Here is a 21,059-nt window from a genome sequence, read left to right as displayed (position 1 = left end):
CTACAAAAAAAAATACTCATTTATAAACTATGAAATTTTGGATATAAAAATATCAAAAAAATTGTCACATAATTTGCATGGATTACAATATATATATATATCCATAACTATTTATGTAGCAAAATTTGCAATAATTTTTTCCAATCAGCAATGTTGAAGCAAATTAGCCGAGAGATTAATTTTATGGCAAATTTGTCTTGCTTTTAATTACAAATATGAGATAAATAAAATAAATAATTAAATAAATATATATTTATATAAAATATTGTGATAAAATATTATTTTTTCTATCCCATATAAAATATTATCTTCTTTTTTTTTTCCGTCTGTTCACATTGTCCCTTTTTTTTAGAAAATAACTATATACTTTCATCATATTTTAAATTTTATAATTTATAATTTTTTAATCTTAATTAAATTATTGAATTATTTTAATATTAATTTATAATTACTTATATTATACAATAATTATTTTTACTTTATCAACCTCGAAAATTTAAACTAAATCCGATGATATTTTTACTTAGCCCCGGAGTTTGTCTCGAATTGGTACCCGAGACTAAAAACTCATTGTTGTATCAAAAAGTCTTGAAAATTCCGAGGCTATATATTTTGAATAACCTCGAAAAATCCGAAGATGTTTTTGAGTAGTTTCAGAATTTTTGAACCTATTTTTATAGCTTCTGAAATTTCGAAACTACTCAAAATAGCCTGAGAATTTTTTTTTAAATATTTTAAATTTTTTTTAAAAGATATAAATATATAATCAAAATGTCACCATTGTGTGCCGCCGAGGAGGAGGAGGAGTCGTCAAACAAGAATGTTAGAATATGTGAAACTGAAATTCTCTATTTCAATTATAAGAATACATACATATTTATAGTGATATACAAATCGTCTAAATAATGCAAGAATCCTACGAATATCTTAAATAAGATAACTACCATAAATATAATATATTGTTTCTAAATATATGTTAACACCCCATTCTACCTTCAGTGGCATCATCGTCTCAGTCATGCGTCCTCCAATAAACTCAGGTCTTTGATTAGTCAGGGTCGTTTGGGTTCTGTCAAGTTTGAGTCTTTTAATTATATGGATTGTTCGTTGGGAAAACAACATGCCTTATCATTTCCTCATAGTACTTCCGTTACGAATACACCGTTTTTATTAGTTCACTCGGATATTTTGGGACCTTCGCCCGCTGTGTCTATGAATGGTTCTCGTTATTTTGTGATTTTTATTGATGACTATTCTCGTTTTACATGGATTTACTTTCTGCGGCAGTGTTCTGAACTTCCATCTATTTATATGGACTTTGCCAAAATGATACATACCCAATTTTCCTCCACCATAAAAATTCTCCGCACAGATAATGCTCTTGAGTATACCGATTCATCCTTCCTCAGTTTCCTATCTGATCAGGGTACTGTTGTCCAACGCTCCTGCCCATACACATCTCCACAAAATGGTTGTGCCGAACGTAAACACCGACATATCCTCGATACAGTCCGCACCCTTCTCTTATCTGCCTCTTGTCCGGATCGTTTTTGGGGGGAAGCCGCACTCACTGCTGTCCACACTATAATCGTGTCCCTTCCTCTGTCATGGGTAATGTCAGTCCATTTGAAAGACTATTTAATCGTGCTCCTGATTATAGTCTTCTCCGCCCTTTCGGTTGTGTCAGTTTTGTCCTCCTCCCTCCTCATAAGTGCACTAAGTTAGAACCTCGCGCGCGTCTGTGTTGCTTCCTGGGATACGGGTTAGAGCACAAGGGTTATCGTTGTTGGGATCCCATTTCCAATAGGCTACGTATTTCTCGTCATGTCATATTCTGGGAGAATACTAAATTCTCTACCTTGTCCCACTTTCGAGTTCCCTTTGATCGTTCATCTCCGTTCTTTGCCTTGTCCTCTCCACCTCTATTCCCCTCCAATGACACGGTCTCGTCCCCCGCTCCTGACACTGTCCCGGTTGCGCCTCCTGAACCGACGCTGATCCCCGAGCCTACTCATACTCTCGACTTCGATACATCACCATCACCAGAGCCTGACACTACTTCAATCTCCGACCCTGATCCTGGCACTCGCCGTTCCACTCGGGTTAGTCACCTTCCTACACACTTACTTGATTATCACTGTTTCTTTGCCACCTTGTCCCACCATGAGCCCAGGTCCTTTCGTGAGGCGTATGCGGATCCGTTGTGGCGGCAGGCTATGTCTGAGGAGTTGCGGGCTTTGGCGAAAACCCATACGTGGGATATGGTTGATCTTACCCCTGGCAAGAAACCTATTGGCTGCAAGTGGGTATTCAGAATCAAAACTCACTCTGATGGATCCATCGAGCGCTACAAGGCGCGATTGGTAGCCAAAGGGTACACCCAGCAATATAGTATAGACTATGAGAAGACATTTGCCACGGTTGCTCGTCTCACCTTTGTCCGATGTCTTATCGCTGTCGCTGCCGCTCGTCGGTGGCCCCTGCACCAGCTCGATGTCAAGAATGCGTTCTTGCATGGCGATTTATCCGAGGACATCTATATGTCTCATCCTCCTGGTTTTCCTACCTCTTCCAAGGTATGTAAACTTCGTCGTGCCCTATATGGTTTGAAACAGGCACCTCGAGCTTGGTTTTCGAAATTTAGCTCTGATACCATGTTAGAATATGAAACTGAAATTCTCTATTTCAATCATAAGAATATGTACATATTTATAGTGATATACAAATCGTCTAAATAATGCAAGAATCCTACGAATATCTTAAATAAGATAACTACCATAAATATAATATATTGTTTCTAAATACATGTTAACAAAAAACAAGAAGAAAAAGAAAGATGAAGAGGGGTGCCGCCGGTGGAGAAAGAAGAGGAGGAGAAGACTCCGCCGCTGCCACTGTTGACGCTGCCGCTGCCGGAGAAGAAGAAAAAGATGAAAGAGGACAGGTTGACGCCGCCACCGCCTCCGAAGAAGGAGGAGGATGAGGTTCCTCCGGGCCACTGCCGCTGTGTGGGAGAAGAAGAAAGAAAGAAGAGTGCCCCCGCCACCAGAGAGAAAGAAGGATGAGGCTCTGACGCCTTCACCGCTGGAGAAGAAAAAGAAGAAAGAAGACGGGTTGTCGCTGCCGCCTCTGGAGAAAAATGAAGTAGGAGGCTCCATCGGACCCTCGCTGCCGTCCTCGTCATCACTGCGGCCGCTGCCGGGAAGGATGAGGAGGAGAATATAGGGGTGCCGGGTGCGTTTGGTACAAAGAATGCAATTGCAGAGAAAAATAATTATGTAAAGAATGAGAATTATTCTTTTGTTTAGTAAAATAGAGAATTCAGTTGAGAAATATAAATAAAATTAGAGAATAGGAAATAGATTATTTTTCAATTTTGAATTTTCTGTCCCAATCAAACAAGAGAAATAGAGGCATTGGATTATTTCTGTTGAATTTTATGTCTCAATCAAAGAAGAGAAATAGAGGCATTTCAATTTCTATCTCTATTTCTCTGTACTAAACACCACCTAGAAATTAAGGAAAAAAAGAAACAAATGAGAGAGAAAATTAATTTGGGTAGGGTGGGTAGGGGTATGCATAGAGTTTTTTTTTTAAGTTTTGAATATATTTTTTAAAAATTTAATATTTAAATCTTTTAAAATTAGAGAAACATAGTTTGTGCGGGGATTTTTTTATTTGAATTTTTATGGGAAGGGGGTTTAAGTTTTGAATTTTTTTTTTTTTTTATTTTTTTTAAAGAGAAATTTAATATTGAAATTTTTAAAATTTGGAGATGATAATATAGACGGGAATTTTGAATTATTTTATGGTTTCGGAAAATTCCGAGGCCATCTATTAAAATGTAATAATATACTAGTATATATAATAAAGGTTTAGAATTCTCAAAACTATTTCTAAATAGATTCGGAATTTTTGAAACTAATACATGTTTGGAATTTACGGGACTAAAAAAAGTTCAGAATTTTTTAAAACTATTTAAAATAAGTTCGAAATTTTTGAGACTAATTAAAATACGTTCGGAAACTCCAAGACATATTAAAAGTATGTTCAAAATTCCCGGGACCGGTAAAAGTTCAAAATTTTTGAAACTATTTAAAATAGTTTTGAAATTTTTTAGACTAATTAAAATATGTTTGAAAGTTTTCGAACTAATAAATGTTCAAAATTTCCAAAACTAATAAAAGTTCAAAATTTTCGAGACTATTTAAAATATATTCTCAAATTCTGAAACTATTCAATATAATAAAATATATATTAATATAATTTCGAAAAATCTGAAACTATTTTAAATACTCTCGGGGTTTCGAAGACCAAAAAAAACTTATTGATTTAATATTTATTTATATTTTTATAGTCTCGAAATTGATTCTGAGATAATTTTCGAGGCTAAATAATAAAACTTTGGTAACGAATTATTCACTAATTATATAATTTTTTTAATATTTTCGTGTCTATATGGATATTCTTTTGAGACGGATAAATATAAATAGATTATCTCCAATAATTGTAACAATTTTATTATTAATGTGTATAAAATAGAACATATTTATCTAATATCTCATAATAATTTATTACTTGCTCCATTTCAATTCAACACAGCTTTTCGAAATTTTGTAGTAGATTAATAAATAATAGTATTTTATCGATCAGTGGAAGTGTATAAGAGTTTTTTACATTTTTATCATTTGATTTTATGTATAAAATAATTATATGTATAATAGTATATTTATAATTTAATTAAAAATTAAATATATTTTAATATTAGTGTATAATTAATTTTTTAAATAAAAAATATATATTTTAAAGTGGAATAAACAAAAAAAGTAAATAATAATACTTTAAATTAGGACGGGAGAGTACTAATTAGTTTATAATAAATTTATACTAATATACACTATATAAACTATATTACCTATTATGGATGTATCATTTATAGAACTAAAAATAATATGGACATTGATAGTCAAATATCTATTTAGTACTTCATCCGTATGACTCTAAGGGTTTCATTTACATTTTGTGTATTGTATCTAAAATTAAAAATATTTTTATATTTATATGAGTTTTTGCACAAATGTCATATAAGACATTAATATAAGTATTTTTTTATTTTTCCTTAATTTGCACTACATTTTTCATATAACAATTAATATTTAAATATTAACACTCAAAAGTAAATGAAATTCTTAAAGTCGTACGGATATAGTACTATTTTCGTCCATTTGTAATATTTAAATATTTTTATTTTCATTTGTTCAAATCAAATGTTCATATGTTTTTAGTAAATGTAAACTCTGTTACTAATTACTAATATATTTATTTTTTTTTATAAATCGTAAATATTATTGTTTCGTTTTATTTTCGTTTAGATTTATGCTTGTTGGGTTAAAATCTAAAAGTTTTTTGTTAAAACTATTTAAGATCTTGAAAATCGTAACTATATTTTGTTAAAATCTTTAAAATAAAAACTGTTTTCAAGGATCTTGTTAAAACTGTTTTCTATGGCCTTGTATTGTCTCTGTTCGTGAATTTCGGTGACTCTAACTTTGGTTATAGGAGAAACATTGTTTCTGTTTTATTGTTATTAGTTGACTGGATTCTTGAAAAAGAATAGGTTATTTGTATTTTTCCTTGTACTTTTGTAGGGAATATATTGTTGTTGTACTTCGAGGTAAACTCTATAACCCCTAACTATTATATTATTTTTATTCATTTCTTAGTTTAATATCCGCATTTAAATTCCGCTAAATCGATTGTAAAAGCTATTGTGATACGAATGTTGCAAAATTCTGATCCTCACTCTTGTGAGTGATTCTCGAATACCTTCGATGGAATAGTCATGAGTGAATGTTGTAATAAATAGGCTTTACTTTTAGTTTTATATTTTCCTATGATTGCAATATTTTGTGATATATTTGTTGTTGTATTTGATTGTTGTGTTTGTATTATGTAAATTGTTGTTTGTGTTCTGTGATTTTTTGGTGTTTGTTTGGCTCTCAATTTGTTTTAAAATATTATGTATTTTGTATAAACCTTTGTTTTTTCAATAAACTTATTTTTTAAAAACAAACTTTTTTTTGTCAAACAAATTTTGTTTTTCGAATTTTTTTTGGCAAAATAGCATAAAATCCCCCTGTGGTCCAAAAATTCCATAAAACCTACTTGTGGTTTCTAAAACGTTGCACACTCGCCCCTTCTTTCTAAATTGCATTAACGGTGTTAAATTTTTATACAGAGTAACCATTATACCCCTGTTTAAATTCTCTTTCTCTCTCTACTCTATCACTTTTCTCTCTCATTCCCCTTCCCCTTCTCCTTCAACGCCTCATCTTTTCTTCCCCTCCCAACCCATACCATCCACCATCGTTTTCTTCCTCCACCATCTCTTCTCCTTGCCCAACTACTTTTCTTCTCTATTTCCCCTCCTTAGACATCTTCTTCTTCTTCTTATTCTTTTCTTTTTAGAAAAAAAAAACCCTAAATTTCCAAATTAATCTCCCATTTTCCAAAAACCCGATCAGTAATCACCTTGACCAGCCAGGCTGCCGCACACGACCAGACGCCACACCGCAGTAGCGCCGCCGTCGACAACCGCTGGCCACCCACGCTCCCAGGCCAGCGCGGCCACAGTTTTTTTTTTGTTTTTTGTTTAATTCAACCCTTAATTTTAGTTTCCACCATTAATGGTGAAGAAAAATCATCCCGTTCTTGATTCTTCCCAACACAAAAACACAATTGCAAACCCACTTTGATGAGTGTATTGATTTTTTTAATTTTTTAATTTTTTTAGTTTGGTATTTTTTGTTTGGGATCTTGTTTAAATTTTTTTTTTATCAAAAGAAAAAGAATTTGTTCCAGTTTGACAGCCACCGCCGACCACCGCCATCGCCATCCAGTCGCCGTTGTCTGTATTCACCTCGGTCTTCCACAGCCTATCGCCCAGGGCATCAATCATATGTCCTCTGCTGTTTAGGAGAAGAAAAAGGTGAAGGAGATGAATATAGGTGTATTAATATCTAAGGGTATTTTTGTAATTTCACATAGTAATATATCAATTTTCGTACAAAAAATTGCAATAGGAGCGCGTGAGATGCAATCGCCGTTAAATCCTAACGGGGTGGGGGGAGGGATTTTTTGCAACGTTTTAGAAACCACAAGTAGGTTTTATGGAATTTTAGGACCACAGGGGGTTTTCAGCAAATTCGGGAAATCACAGAGGGGTTTTATGCTATTTTGCCATTTTTTATATAAACTATTTTCGAAAATTGATAATTATGGTTGGGAAATGTTTTTTAATATCCAACCTTTTGATGAAAAAATTAATTTTGTTATTTGGAAACAAAAAATGAGAAGTATACTTGTTACTCAAAGATTAATTAAAGCGGAGCCGGATCAAGCAACTACAGTTCCTCTCGAAAAGAGGACCGAGTTGGATGAAATGGCTTCATCTTGCATAATTCTAAATTTAGTTGATCATGTAATTTGTAAGGTTGGTAGGCAAGAATCTGTTGTAGCATTGTGGAATAAATTGGACGAATTATATACTCAAACTTCTTTACCTAGTAGGCTTTATTTGTTAAAAAAAATCTTTAGTTTTAAATTTGATTAATTTAAAACTATTGATGAAAATTTTGATATTTTTCAAAAATTAATTCAAGATATTAAGCTTACCGGTGATAAGAATACAGATGATTATTGTGATAAAGTTCTTTTGAATGCTATTCCAAGTGCATATTCTGATGTAAAATCTGCAATTAAATATGAGCGTGATTTTATAACTTTAGATGTGGTTATTAATGTTTCAAAAAATAAAGAATTAGATTTGAATGTAAATAAATTTAATAAATCCGGTGAGGTTATGTATATTAAGGGGTATATTTCATTTTAGATCTAATAAGAATAATAATTTTGGAAATTCTGATAATAAGAATAAAAATCAGAATAATAAAAATAAAAATCGAAATAGGTTTAAAACTCCTAATAAAAGATCAAAGAAATATTATAATTGTGGTGATCATTCACACTTCATAAGAAATTTCCATAAGAAACCTATAATAATAAGAATAATAATAATAATAATAATAATAATAATAATAACGGTAATAAAAAATAATAGTAATGCAGCATGTGAGTTAGCCAATATACTGTTATTGATAATGATTTGTGGAATGTGTTTGTTTTTTGTCCAGATTTAAATTCAAATTTTTTTTTATTGCTAATGAATGGATAGTTAATTCTGCTTGCACATATCATATGATACCATTGAAAAATATTTTTTCTGAGTATAAATTTTTAACACATTGTTATGTGACTATAGTTGATAAACATGTATGTAAAGTTGAAGAAATTTGTGTTATTAATCTGAAATTTAGATCTGAAAATGTACTGAAATTGCATGATGTGAGATATGTGTCTGAATTATCTAATAATCTGTTGTCATGTGTTAGATTATTTACTTTAAGTTTAGAAGGAAAGTGAGGTTTAAATTGCATGAAAATAACAAAAGGGTTTTTAGTGATTTTAGGGCAGAATTGAAAAATGACTTGTACGTAACCTTTGATATACCTATGAATGTATATTATAATATAGATAATTTTGAATTATGGCATAAGAGGCTAGGTCATATTAGCAATAATGGTCTGAAAATTATGCATGAATCTGGTCATATGAAAAAATGAGAAATTTTCTATTGTTCCTTTTGTAAAGTTTAATTTTCGTCAAAAACTCCTTAAAATAATATTTTTTCAAAACAAAATTTGGAATGTATACATATAGATATATGTGAACCTTCCAAGGAACCCACTCATAGTGGGAGTTGATATATCTTAATTGTTGTTGACGATTTTTCTAGAAAAATTTGCATTTTCTTATTGAAAAATAAACTGGATTTATTTAAAATTTTCAAGAATTAGAAAATTCAAATTGAACTTGAAACTGACACAAAAATTAAATGTATTAAAATTGATAATAGTTTGAATTTTTGTAATACTTGGTTCAATAAAAATTGTATGAAATTTGAATTTGTCTCCATAACACCTCAATCTAGTGTAGTGGCTGAGAGGCTAAACCGGACTCTTTTGGAGAGAGTTAGAAGTCTTTTGACTTCATCCGATTTATCAGGAAAATTTTTGGGTGAAGCCGCTGTAACGGCAACTTATCTTTTAAATCGAACATCTTCTATCCCCCTTAATGGCGAAATTCCTGAAAGTAAGTGATTGGGTAGATAAGTCGACATATCTAATGTTCGTATGTTTTGGTGTCTTGCTGTGATACGTATTTGCATTGATAAATTTGAAATGAAGACTGAAAATTGTGTTTTCTTAAATTATGGTGTTACGGAGTATAGATTGTGGTTAAGTTCTAAATCCGAATTTAAAACTATTATTAGTAATAATGTGACATTTAATTTGTATGTCATGTTTGAATATTGGAGAATCTGAATTGGTTGATTGTGAAACTGTTGAAATTAATACAAATTTTTGTAATATTAGAATTAAGGTGGAATATAATTTGGTTGATATAGAAAATGGAGAAATTAAACCTGTCAAATTTGATTTTCATTTTGAATGTACGGATATTCAACATGTTGTCTGCAAATCAAAAAATGTGCAATTTGTTGACATTGAAATTGCTGAGAGTGATTACGTAATTAATTGTAGTGTTGCTAAAATGTGTCTATTCAAATAAACGAAAATTCAAAGGTTGAGAAGGGATTATGTTTTTAAATGTGATGATATTAATTCTGTTTCTAATGAAACATGTGTTCAATCAGTCGAATCTGTGCTATTTGATGTTGAAACTGATAATATCAAATTTGAGAAAGAACTTAATATTGTTTTTTATAGTGTTCAATATGAGGTGGAGTACTTTATATAATGAAATTGATATTTTTGTTGTTTTTTTATAGTGTTCAATATGAGGTGGAGTATTTTATGTAATGAAATTGATATTTTTGTTGTTGATTTTCGAATCTTATTTGTTGTTGGTGAGCCTATTGTAAGTAAAACTGAAAATAAGTTTGAAAATTACCTATTTGTTAGAGGTAAGGTTAGGAATAGTCCTAAAAGCCGCTACTCGAAAGTGTGCACTGGGTAAATCCCTGGCCGAACCTAATACCCTGCAAACTAGGTCCGACAGGCAAGTTACACTAGGCGAACTATATGTGGCAGATGATATGAGGCATCGGAGATTTGAACCCATGGTCCAACTCACACACCACCAGACCGTCTCTTTTTATTTGTATATTGAGTGTTACATATTTTGGTTGTATGACATATTTACAATGTAATGTAATTCTGTCGAAGTTTGGATTTGAATATATTCCTCCTATTGTATACAATATTGTGGAAAATTAATAAATTTGTATCTTGTTTGAAAATAATATGTTTTGACACATTCGATTAGTTGTATTCTACACGTGTGTAGATGTTAGGCTAAATTACTATATTGTTTGACTAACTTGTTTTTATAAAAAAAAAAAAAAAACCTATAATTGCGCCCAAAGTAGGGCTGCCTACGTATTCAAACGGGATCAAGCCATACGTAATTCTACTTATCCAGACCCAGTAAAGTAAACTGACAAGACAAGTCTGGATAGTGTAAGAATCAAAGAGCCAAAGACAATTGCTTGACTAACTTGTTTTTATCTTTTTCTTTGTGCAGGTAAGTAATCCAACATATTGGACAATGATGACACCAGTTTCCCATAACCAAAATAAATGTATATCTTTAGGCTAGACACGGTAGGAGTATTAAATTTTTATAAAATTTATATTAAATTACTATTAAGATAAAAATAAAACATAGAATATTGTATAACAATTAAGTCTAAATATATAATATATTTCAAAAGCTTATTTTGTATGTACTTTTTTTTGTTATTTCATTGTGATATTTTATGAAAAACTATATATTATCCATAAAAAATATAAAGTAATGTAAAACTAAAAAATTTTAAAATTAAATAAAAATTAACATGGAATAGTTTTTACTTTTGATTTTTTGAAAAAAAAAAAGAAGTAAGTGATAGAGATAGAATTCAAAATTAAAATACCTAAATTAAATTAAATTTTACATATAATTTTTTTTCCATAAATTGAGAGTAGAAGAGGGTAAGTTTCTGGAACAGGCGATTTGATGCCAAAAAGTCCCCGGGAAGAAGCTCAGAAGTTTTCCTTCCTCTATTTTATTTATTTATTTTTTTATAGTCCTTCCGTCCTAAAAGTATAGTCTTATTGTGTTCGGCACAATATTTAAGGAATATTGATATTATATTGGTAGTTGATAAAAAAATAGGAATAAATGACTTTTGTAATAATAATAAAAAAGTAGAGATATCTTTATTATAGAAATGAATAGTAAACAAGACTATTGTATTGGGCCGGGAGGAGTGTTATGTTTTATTTTTCTTTTTTGGTTCTTTATTTTTTCTCTTGTATTGCATATTCGTCTATTCCTTTAGGTTCATGCACTATAATGTTTATTTGTCTTCCTTCAAGTTTTATGAATATTATTATTATTATTATTATTATTGATCGGATTTAAGTTTTATCAATTTTATTTGCCTTTTATTTGTTTTACTTTTTTTGTTTCTTTTATTAATTGCAACCGCAGTTGTCTGAAAAATCAATTTTTTGTCGACAGCATATATTTTTATTTTTATTTTTATTTTTGTACATTTTCTCCATTGCTCTTTGTTGATACTCCACAAAGTAACATTAGGAGTTGATATATCTTAAACTTGTAGGCTAAAATAAATTTTAGAGCCACCATAGAAAAAACCATAATTTATATATAATTTACCATTTCTCATTAGTATATATTGAGATGATATATAATAATACACTGTAATAAATTATTGTACACATGTTTTACATATGTTGTTTCGTAGTTGAACGTTTTTCCTAATTTTTATTGTCTTAATTATTTTTCTAAATTTTTTAAGATATAATTCATTTTAATATTTTATTTTTATTTATTAATAAATAAATATATTTGAATTTTCCTCTCTTTTATAAATTTAACATATAGTGTATTAATTATATAAATATTATATAATAAATATACTGTCTATTCACTCAAAAAAAATTCAATTCAAACCTCCGACGCCTCAGGTCACCTACCAAACATGGTTCGCATAGCGTTGACTTTTCCGTCAGACCTGGTTTGCAAAGTATTAGGTTCGGCCGAGATTTAACACTTTCAGGCAGCGGCTGCGGATTCCTACGTCATCAAAAAAACAAAAAATAAATAAAAAAAAGTTCAATTCAACATAAAATATTATTTTTTATAGAGCTGACACACTTATCTATGTCTAATTTAAAAATATATATATATCCAAAAACACAAAATAAACATTTTGTTAGGTTTCAATATTGTATCAAAAATACATTTCATTCAAATATGACATCAAAAGAATATTTACATTTAAAAAAAAAAAAACTATTTCACGTTTAACTTTTTACTATTTTCAAACTAAATCCGAGCAAACCTCTTAGTATCCTCTATCATCATAAAGACATTGTGAAAACACAGAATAATCTTTAATTATTTCAAACAGCTATTATATATATACACACAATTCCAGCTTAGTTACAAAATGGTTGAGCCTAATTCATATCATTAAATTACTAAAGACATGTCTACACACAATCACTTATTGATGCATTTCAATGTTAAAAGATATGTAATAAATAAAATCTTAAGAACATAGGGAGAATAAATAAAACACATTTTTGAGGTGAAGAAGAATTACCTTTTATTCCCACGCAGAATCTCAGGCATCGGACATTGGCATGTTGTAATGGCGCGCTAAATGTTTAGCAGTCCCGTCGTCAAAGACGCCTTCCAGAAGCTCAAACTTCTTGTAATGAGATTTCAACATTTCACTCTGTTGGTTTGCAAGCTTTTCTTCCTCCACCCGTTGTTGCTGCACACATTGGCATTACAATAAGTACGTCATTATTTCATTCACTCATGTGGTTTGCGAAATTTGCTGAAAAAACCTCCTGGTCCTAAAACTCTGTTTTATCTATTTGTGGTTCAAATAATGTTGCAAAAATACTCCACTCGTCAGTACTTAACAAAAATTGTAGCAGACGTGCTTAAACTGCCAGTATTATTACAAATTCATAGATAACATAACAGGCGAGGAAGTTACAAAAATACTCTCATGTGTTTTATTAAAACTAGTTTTCTTTTTTCTATAATCTATGAATTTGTTATAATACTCACAGTTTAAACATGTCTGCTACAATCTCCGGTAAATACTAATGGGTGGGGTACTTCTTGCTATCATTATCTGAACCACTGGTAAGTAAAACGAAATTTTAGAACCAGGGGTCTTTTTAGCAAATTTCGCAAACCATTGGGGTTGTCTTGCTATTTTGCCTTGATTCCAAGACTTCCCAAACAATTTCGGAATCTTTTAATCAAGAATGACCGAATTCAGATTTCAGGAAGGAAAAAAAAAAAAGTGAAATCGTAAATTACTTGTTCCAATTCACAACCCTAGACACAAATTCAATTGACCCCAATTGAAACGAAAGAAACATAAAAACTGTGGTTATGACCCAATGTGTACCTCAAGCACTAGTGATGCTTCTGCAGCATGTCTTCTCACAGTGTGCTTGATTTTCTGGGCAACCTCAAACTCGGCTTCTTTTGGGTCCAACCATCGACACTCTATTTTCCTGCCTGGTTTCCTTGGACGGTTGTCAAACATCTCCACTTTTGCAGGGTAGGCTCTGACTGGCCGGGGCATTCCAGATATCATGAATGGGAAATTTGCCATCTGAAACACAATTTCTTTAACCTGCTTGGGGGTTTCCATCTCCACCAAAGCCGAACGAGGCATTCTTTTCGACTCAAGATAGTCGGGTGTGATCTGAATACTAATCACATTTCCAAACTGATTGAATGCAGCTTTCAATACTGATTCGGTCACTTGAGGTGCCAAGTTGTCGACGTAGATTGTCCTTTTTACCTTCTCAAGGAATGAGGTATATTCTTCTTCCTCCGATGCGGTGCCCATGAGTTGTCACATTAACTATACCAAAACTAAACCACGAATAGAAACCAAAGTGTATGAGACAGAATAAAAATTGGTACTTGATTAAATCAATTATAAAAATTTACGGAGATGGGAAATTCGAATGGAAAAGGTAATGCAAATAACAAATTCACAAACCAAATTATAAAATATATTAACATAGAGCTTCTAAATTCATTCCTTTTCAGTGTTACATATTTACCAGTTCTCTCTTTGGATTTTGAACATAAATAAGTATACACACGTAAATGGAGTTTTTTATATGCTTGGGTATGGGCAGACACATGAATTAGTTGTTGAAATAAACAGTATATTGATGAAAATCATTTATCAATACAAAACTTTATAAGACATGCAGTTTAAATGTATAAATTTTGTAAAAACATGCCATGCAATGAGCCTTTTTCTAATCTTTTTCAGCTTCTGAACTAATCAAGATCTCTAATCAGGCCATCACATATCTCGTCTTATCTGCAATTCACTTAAATATGAGTATATCTAAAGCTGGAATTATCTAAGACCCATCCCAAATATCGGAATATTAGAACCTGTGGGCTTGGGACTATTGTAACACCCCGGCCCGCAAGCCCCGCAAAATCAGGTGTGTGGGGATCGTAGACTGACCCATGGATCAACACAAGTTCTATCATAGCACTTTGTCCTCACTCACGCGTATTTTGGGATACTTTCCCCGGGTCACCCATTTTGAAATTATTCTAGAATGAATATATTTAACTCTAGAGTTCCTTTAAGTGGACTTCTGAAAAAGTGCACATTATTGACATGAACAGTCTAATTGATCTACTTAAACTCAATTCAACTTTGGGATATCACATTCTCTCCGACTTATCTCTATTCAACTCTGGGGTATCACAACTATCTAGGCTCATCTGAGAATTGAAGAGCCTGTCGGGGCCTCCAGGGCTATCTAGGCACATATGTCGTGTATAGTGTCAGGACTACAAGGTCCATAATCAACAAAACTAGCTGCTCAAATGACCTGTGCAAATCAGCTCATTGACAATCAATCGGGACTATTCCAACATGAGCCTCACGGCTCCTAAACAACAGAATGGCAGTCCTCGTTCCATTACAAACAACTAATAAATGTTGGCTCTGTAGATACACATCACTTTATTTGTCTGTATTTTGTCTCATTTTTTCTCCCAACCAGTTCACTATATTCATCTACAATAATTTAATTTTCCCACGAAATCACATTATACATTTATTTTCATTTAATATATTATATACCAAAAAACATTATATTCAAAAGATCAAATCAAATACTTATTTATATTCCATCAAACAATTATTACAATTCAAAAATTTTACTATTCAAAAGACACCAAAAAGCACAACCTTCCAAACAATGGCATCTAGAGTCTCGGTACATAACTACACAATCATGTAAGAAGTTTTATCCATAATTGAGAACGTGAGATGCCAACTTTTATACAAAAATCGGCAAACATACATGGTCTCTAACCAAATGTTATCTTGGATACCTCAACTAGAAGTGATCACACACACATATATTTCAACATGCAATGCTACAACATATCATCCAAGCCACATGCAATACAATAAGCACAAATAATTGAATTCTTAAGAGTAGGGAGAAAAGTCACCTAATTGATGAATCTTGTGTAACTTAAAAGTTCTGATATGATTTACACTAAAATTCTTTTAAGTTTGGCATGATGCTTCAATATATCTACTCAATTGATAATCTCAATTAAACATTAACCTTAAAGTAGACTCTTTAAAAAATAAAAAAATACATTTAAGGATGGTTAGTAGGGTATACCATATACTGATACCGCGCTACAAGTTGTAGTCTTGATTGAGATTTGTAATTTTTCTCGAACATTGAAAATGTTTGATCTGTTTTGTTTTTCAACCTTAGTGGTCGACGTGTTTCGTTTCACTCATTTATGCATCAATTAGAGGTATGTAATCAAAAAAAAAAAAAGTGTGAGCTTAAGATCTACCTCAAGCTTACGGAACATGAAAAAAACATGAATACTCCAGAGTGATCAAACATGAATAAAACCAGAGTACAATAGGAAACGCTTCAATTGTTAAGAGCTTGTAATTGCACAAAGAATAAGAAACAATAAACACATATTGTACGCTCATACCTTGGGAGGGATTGAAAGACGAAGCGAGGCTGGGAATTGCGACTTCGGAGTGGGCGAGAAGACAGACAAGATTGTGCGTCGTGTGCGACTGAGGGAGGCTGCCGGCAACGATCTGCTAGGTCGATGATTCTGGTGGCGAGGCGGCCGGCGACGATTTGTGAACGGGTATGTTGTGCCTGCGGATTTGGAATTGGGTTTGGGATTTTGGACACTAGGGTTTTTCTTTTTTATAGTGTTGTCTAAAATAAATAACAAAAAAACTAATTTTTTAGGAAAAAATACAAATCGAATTCAATAAGAACCAAAATCAGAGGGAGTATATGTCAGTCATTTTGTAAAAAATAAAAAATTTTATAATACAAATAAATAAAAATTTAAAAATATATACATTAGATATAATATAAATATATAATAAAATTTTATCATTATTAACTTTATCAATTAAATTTAATAGATATTTTTATTATTATATTCATCGTTCATCAATTAGTATTACTCTCTCTCTCACATAACAAAATATTTATTTTTCTATTTTAGTTCGTCCAATAATAAAGTATCAACTAGTAATTGTACTATCTACTTAACATTAAAAATACCCTTACAACTTACAATATATTACACAAATATCATTACATTTATATCACATATACTAATAAAGGTTATTTTAGTCATTTCTATTTTATTCCTATTATATCCTAATATAATACTAATATTTTTAAAACTACGTGAAAAAAACAAATTAATACTTCTTCGTGGGACGGAGGAAGTATTAAATTTTAAAATTCAAATTATAGCAAAATTAGGCAACTACAGGAACATTTTAAACTTTCCCTATTCCTCTCTGTTGTGATAATTTATCCTCTATTGACATTGACACTATCAATCATAAACATACCAAATATGTTGACACTGACTAGTTTGATTAACCTTATCATCTTTACTAAGTAACTACAATCATGAACAGGCATCACACTACCTATTTTGTTGTTAGTTTGTTAGGCAATTAGCATAAGCAGTTAATTGATGAAACTCTTGTATTTAAATAAAATACTCTTCATGTTAGAAAAAATTTATATCAAATAATTATCGAAATATAAAATTCGATATCAAAATAATTTATCGGAATTAATGCAATAATCAATAATAATTTATCGAAATAAATTCGATAATCACGACAATTTTATTGAAATAAATTCGATAATCAATAATAATTTATCGAAATAAATTCGATAATCAATTTATCAAAATAATTTTGATAATCACAATAATTTTATCAAAATAAATTCGATAATCGATTTATCAAAATACTTTTGATAATCACAATAACTTTATCCAAATAAATTCGATATTCATGTCGAGTCGAGGTAGAACCTCTTTTCGTAAAAGTGAATACGTCCCGGTAGTGCCCTCCGGTTTGTGACGTAACGTTCCCAAAGATAAAACGAAATTTGTCTCCGAATTAGGTGACACTCCAATATTTCGGAGCTCCGGCGAACTAAAATAAGGGGACTTAAGCTATGTCGGAAAGTTAGGCAAATATAACTTCCAGAGCTTGCCGGAAAACTCGCCAGAAATTGTGTGGGTTGGAGAGAATTAGAGAGGAAGAACTCCTCTTGGTGTGGTGTGGAATGAAGTGGTGGAGAGAGTCTTTTATAGGCCCTCCACCCCTTAGAGTTTAAATGCCGAGTCGAAACCGTCGACTTTTAATAGTTTGTAATCGTCGGCCATAATTTTGATAACGTCCGACAATAAACATCATATTTAATTTTGGTCATAAACATCAATTTAATTTCGGTCATAAACATCAAATTTAATTCTTGACATAAATATATTATTTGAATTTTAAATTTCACATAATTATTTATCATATATGCATCTAATTATCTGATCCAGATACGGCATTTATATGCCTAAGCACACTATCAATAATCACCGTACAACCTACATGCATTTTAACTCACCGAATAATCGATTTCGAAAATTATGAATTTAATTTAACCAATTAAATAATTAACCAATTTTCCAACATTTCGATCTACTCATACAACAAAATTCATTCAATACAACACAACACAAAATTTCATCTTTTCTTGAATCTCTACTTGGAAGCTTCAGCTTCCACACTTTTGTGCTGCTGCTCTTTCAAATATACATAATCATAAATTTTCATATTAAGTTAGAACCAAACTCCTTGTATTACCCATAATTAAAAGGACTTTTAAACATCCTCCAATCTTTTATTCAGACAAATTTTTTTTTTAAAAAAAAAAAAAAAAAAAAAAAAAGCCAATGCATAGAAAAGCAGAAACACTTCAAAAACAAAACAACCACATACCTTCATTCAATACTTGTAGTCCTTCACATGGAGGCTCTCCGACGCGCCGTCGCTCAAGGCAGCGCCACCCTGGTACGTCCCGACCGTCGCTTCCGAGTTGGCCTTGGCCCGGCCGAGGAATGTAGCCTGCGCCTTCTCGACATTCTCCTCCTTCCCCGCCCACGCCTTGATCGTGCTCTGCTGGAGAGCGCGCCCGAACGAGAACGAGAGGCTCCACGGCTTCTTCGTCGACAATTTGTTCATCGCGTTAAGGTTGAGCGTCGCCTCCTCTTCGCTCTGCCCGCCCGATAAGAACACCACCGCCGGAACGGCAGGCGGCACAGCGCGTTGCAGGGCGCGCACCGTGTACTCGGCGATGACGTTGGGACCGACCTTCGGGGAATCCGATCCCGGAGTCACCATGTTGGGTTTCAACAGAGTTCCTTCCAAGAGGACATGATGATCGTTGAGAGCCTTGTAGCAAGCGGCGAGAACGCGCTCCGTTACGTCGGCGCACTTGTAGATGTCGTGAGCGCCGTCGACGAGGATCTCCGGCTCGACTATCGGCACCAGACCGTTCTCCTGGCAGATGATGGCGTAGCGAGCTAGGCCGTTGGCGTTTTCGTTGATCGCGAGCTGGGACGGCTCGTTTGCGCCGATTTTCAAGACGGCTCGCCATTTTGCGAACCTAGCGCCGGCGGCGTAGTATTTTTGGCAGCGTTCGGCGAGCCCGTCGAGGCCTTGGGTGGTGGTCTCGCCGTTGGTGCCAGCAAGTTCGACGGTGCCCTTGTCGACTTTGATCCCGGGGAGGACGCCGCCTTCGTTCAACACATCGACAAATGGCTTGCCTGAAATTTTGTAACATGGATGTTATACCGCGATCACATCTAAAAGTTTAAACTTTTAGAAGGATGCGCTTTATTAATTATTATATACCTGAAGCTGTTTTCTGATAGAGTGTTTCCTCGAAGAGGATGACGCCGCTGAGGTACTGGAGGCCGCCGGGGGCGGTGAAAAGAAGCTCACGGAGAGCGCGTCTGTTAGTCTCGACATTCTCGACGCTGATGCTAGCCAAGCGCTTGCCTATTGTTCCGGTTGATTCATCGGCAGCAAGGATACCCTTCCCAGGTGTGCCAATGTATGAAGCATTTTTAATGAGTTCATCTGCAGAAAGGAAGAATGTTTTGAATCAGTAAGAGAGGAATTTGTCTACGAACTGAAGAACAGGGGGCAGTATAAAAAGCTTTAGAGGATCTGTAAGCTAAATGAGGGAGAAACAAGAAATTATTGACAGTAACACCAACATATATACCTATTCATGAATAGAATATAGAATTACAGAGTAATGAGCATTTTCATTCAAAATATCACATTCAAAACCTATTTTCCACTGGATAAATTTAAAATCTAAAGCACTCCAAAATAGATTCAACCATTCATTTCTAATTCTCGTAAAATTTTGCAGGCTTTGCACTGATTTATATACCAATAAACGAAATGTGATGACTTCTATGATCTATCGCGAAATAGTAGATATAGAAAAATTCAAGTCCAATCTGCAGTTCGCAAATCTAATACCGAATCGCATAAACATGGACTGTTTCACGTTATAAATCCAGAACTAAAATCAGTGGAACACGGAAACGCTGGTCGCATTAAACTGAAATGTAAGCCTAGAATAATAAAACGAAACGTAACATCTATGGAGATATAGATCATTGAAGAATACATGCCCAATGATGTCAACAACCGATACGTACATCAATCAGTAAAAGACGGGGAATTATACACTAAGCCAGCAAATAGTACTAAGCATCTCCCCACGAAGAACATACATTCGTTCGAAGTTTCATTTTTCAGTTTAAAAACAAATCGGCGCTACCAAAAATAAATAAATAAACGAACTCCATCGATCACAGCATCCACCAATCGCCATACCTAAAAACTAAATACAATTTTCTGATTTTTCATCACGCACATCGGCAAACATATAAGATCTGAAATCAACAAACGAAACAGAGAAAAATGCTAATGCAGTAGCGAAGATCTACACAAACACAGCGATTCTATAACTAAAAATATAAATAAATAAACCATATTAGTTGAGAGAGAGTTTACCGGCGTACTTCCCCCGGTAGGCAGACATGGTTGCGGAGAGACTGAGAAGACTGAAGACGAAAGATACGTAGATAGAGAGACGAGACGGAGAGAGCTCAAAGCGTCGCTGTTGCGGAGGCAGTGAAGGAACGGCTCATCGATCGTCGATATATATATATACAAGTAATCCGACGGCTACTGGTGCATGGATATCGGCACTTATATTTACTACTTTGCCCTCCTGGTGACATTTTTGGACTAGGTACTGTGGATTGGATTGACTATGAAACAAATGGGAAAACAAAAGTATTTTTTGTTTCCGAAATACTTAGTCCGTCTCATATACAGTGTCTGCTATACTGTAGACACGATATTTTAAGAGAGGTATAATTCGTAGATAATTAAGAATGTATTAGTAAAAATAATTATCCTATAATATAAATAATTATAA

The 21,059-nt window shown here is 32.8% G+C and overlaps 2 protein-coding genes across 2 annotated transcripts; both read right to left on the bottom strand.

The window, feature by feature from the left end:
- Nucleotides 1-11,950: 11,950 nt before the first annotated feature.
- On the bottom strand, nt 11,951-16,413 carry LOC127250776 (uncharacterized RNA-binding protein C428.12c-like). Its single transcript, XM_051274194.1, has 4 exons — nt 16,198-16,413; nt 13,586-14,061; nt 12,758-12,931; nt 11,951-12,225 (listed from the first exon to the last, which is right to left on the bottom strand). Exons 2-3 carry the CDS (start codon nt 14,033-14,035, stop codon nt 12,779-12,781), a joined length of 603 nt encoding a protein of 200 aa, XP_051130151.1. The 5' UTR covers nt 14,036-14,061; nt 16,198-16,413; the 3' UTR covers nt 11,951-12,225; nt 12,758-12,778.
- A 1,797-nt stretch (nt 16,414-18,210) lies between these two features.
- LOC127250802 (fructose-bisphosphate aldolase 3, cytoplasmic-like) lies at nt 18,211-20,738 on the bottom strand. The gene is made up of 3 exons (XM_051274227.1): nt 20,630-20,738; nt 19,448-19,675; nt 18,211-19,359 (listed from the first exon to the last, which is right to left on the bottom strand). Exons 1-3 carry the CDS (start codon nt 20,655-20,657, stop codon nt 18,539-18,541), a joined length of 1,077 nt encoding a protein of 358 aa, XP_051130184.1. The 5' UTR covers nt 20,658-20,738; the 3' UTR covers nt 18,211-18,538.
- Nucleotides 20,739-21,059: the final 321 nt, after the last annotated feature.

The sequence above is a fragment of the Andrographis paniculata genome, unplaced genomic scaffold, assembly GCF_009805555.1.
Source record: "Andrographis paniculata isolate CXL003 unplaced genomic scaffold, ASM980555v1 Contig38END, whole genome shotgun sequence".
Classification (NCBI taxonomy): Eukaryota; Viridiplantae; Streptophyta; class Magnoliopsida; order Lamiales; family Acanthaceae; genus Andrographis; species Andrographis paniculata.
Note: the sequence above shows the minus strand (reverse complement) of the source record. Positions and strands in the feature narration are given on the sequence as shown.

Coding starts and splice junctions, on each gene's coding strand:
- LOC127250776 (XM_051274194.1), bottom strand. CDS start 14,035: ATGGGCACCGCATCGGAGGAAGAAGAATATACCTCATTCCTTGAGAAG. Junction 12,932..13,585: donor AAGCATCACTAGTGCTTGAG/GTACACATTGGG, acceptor CAATGTGTGCAG/CAACAACGGGTGGAGGAAGA.
- LOC127250802 (XM_051274227.1), bottom strand. CDS start 20,657: ATGTCTGCCTACCGGGGGAAGTACGCCG. Junction 19,676..20,629: donor CTACCGGGGGAAGTACGCCG/GTAAACTCTCTC, acceptor TCCTTTCTGCAG/ATGAACTCATTAAAAATGCT. Junction 19,360..19,447: donor CTATCAGAAAACAGCTTCAG/GTATATAATAAT, acceptor ACAAAATTTCAG/GCAAGCCATTTGTCGATGTG.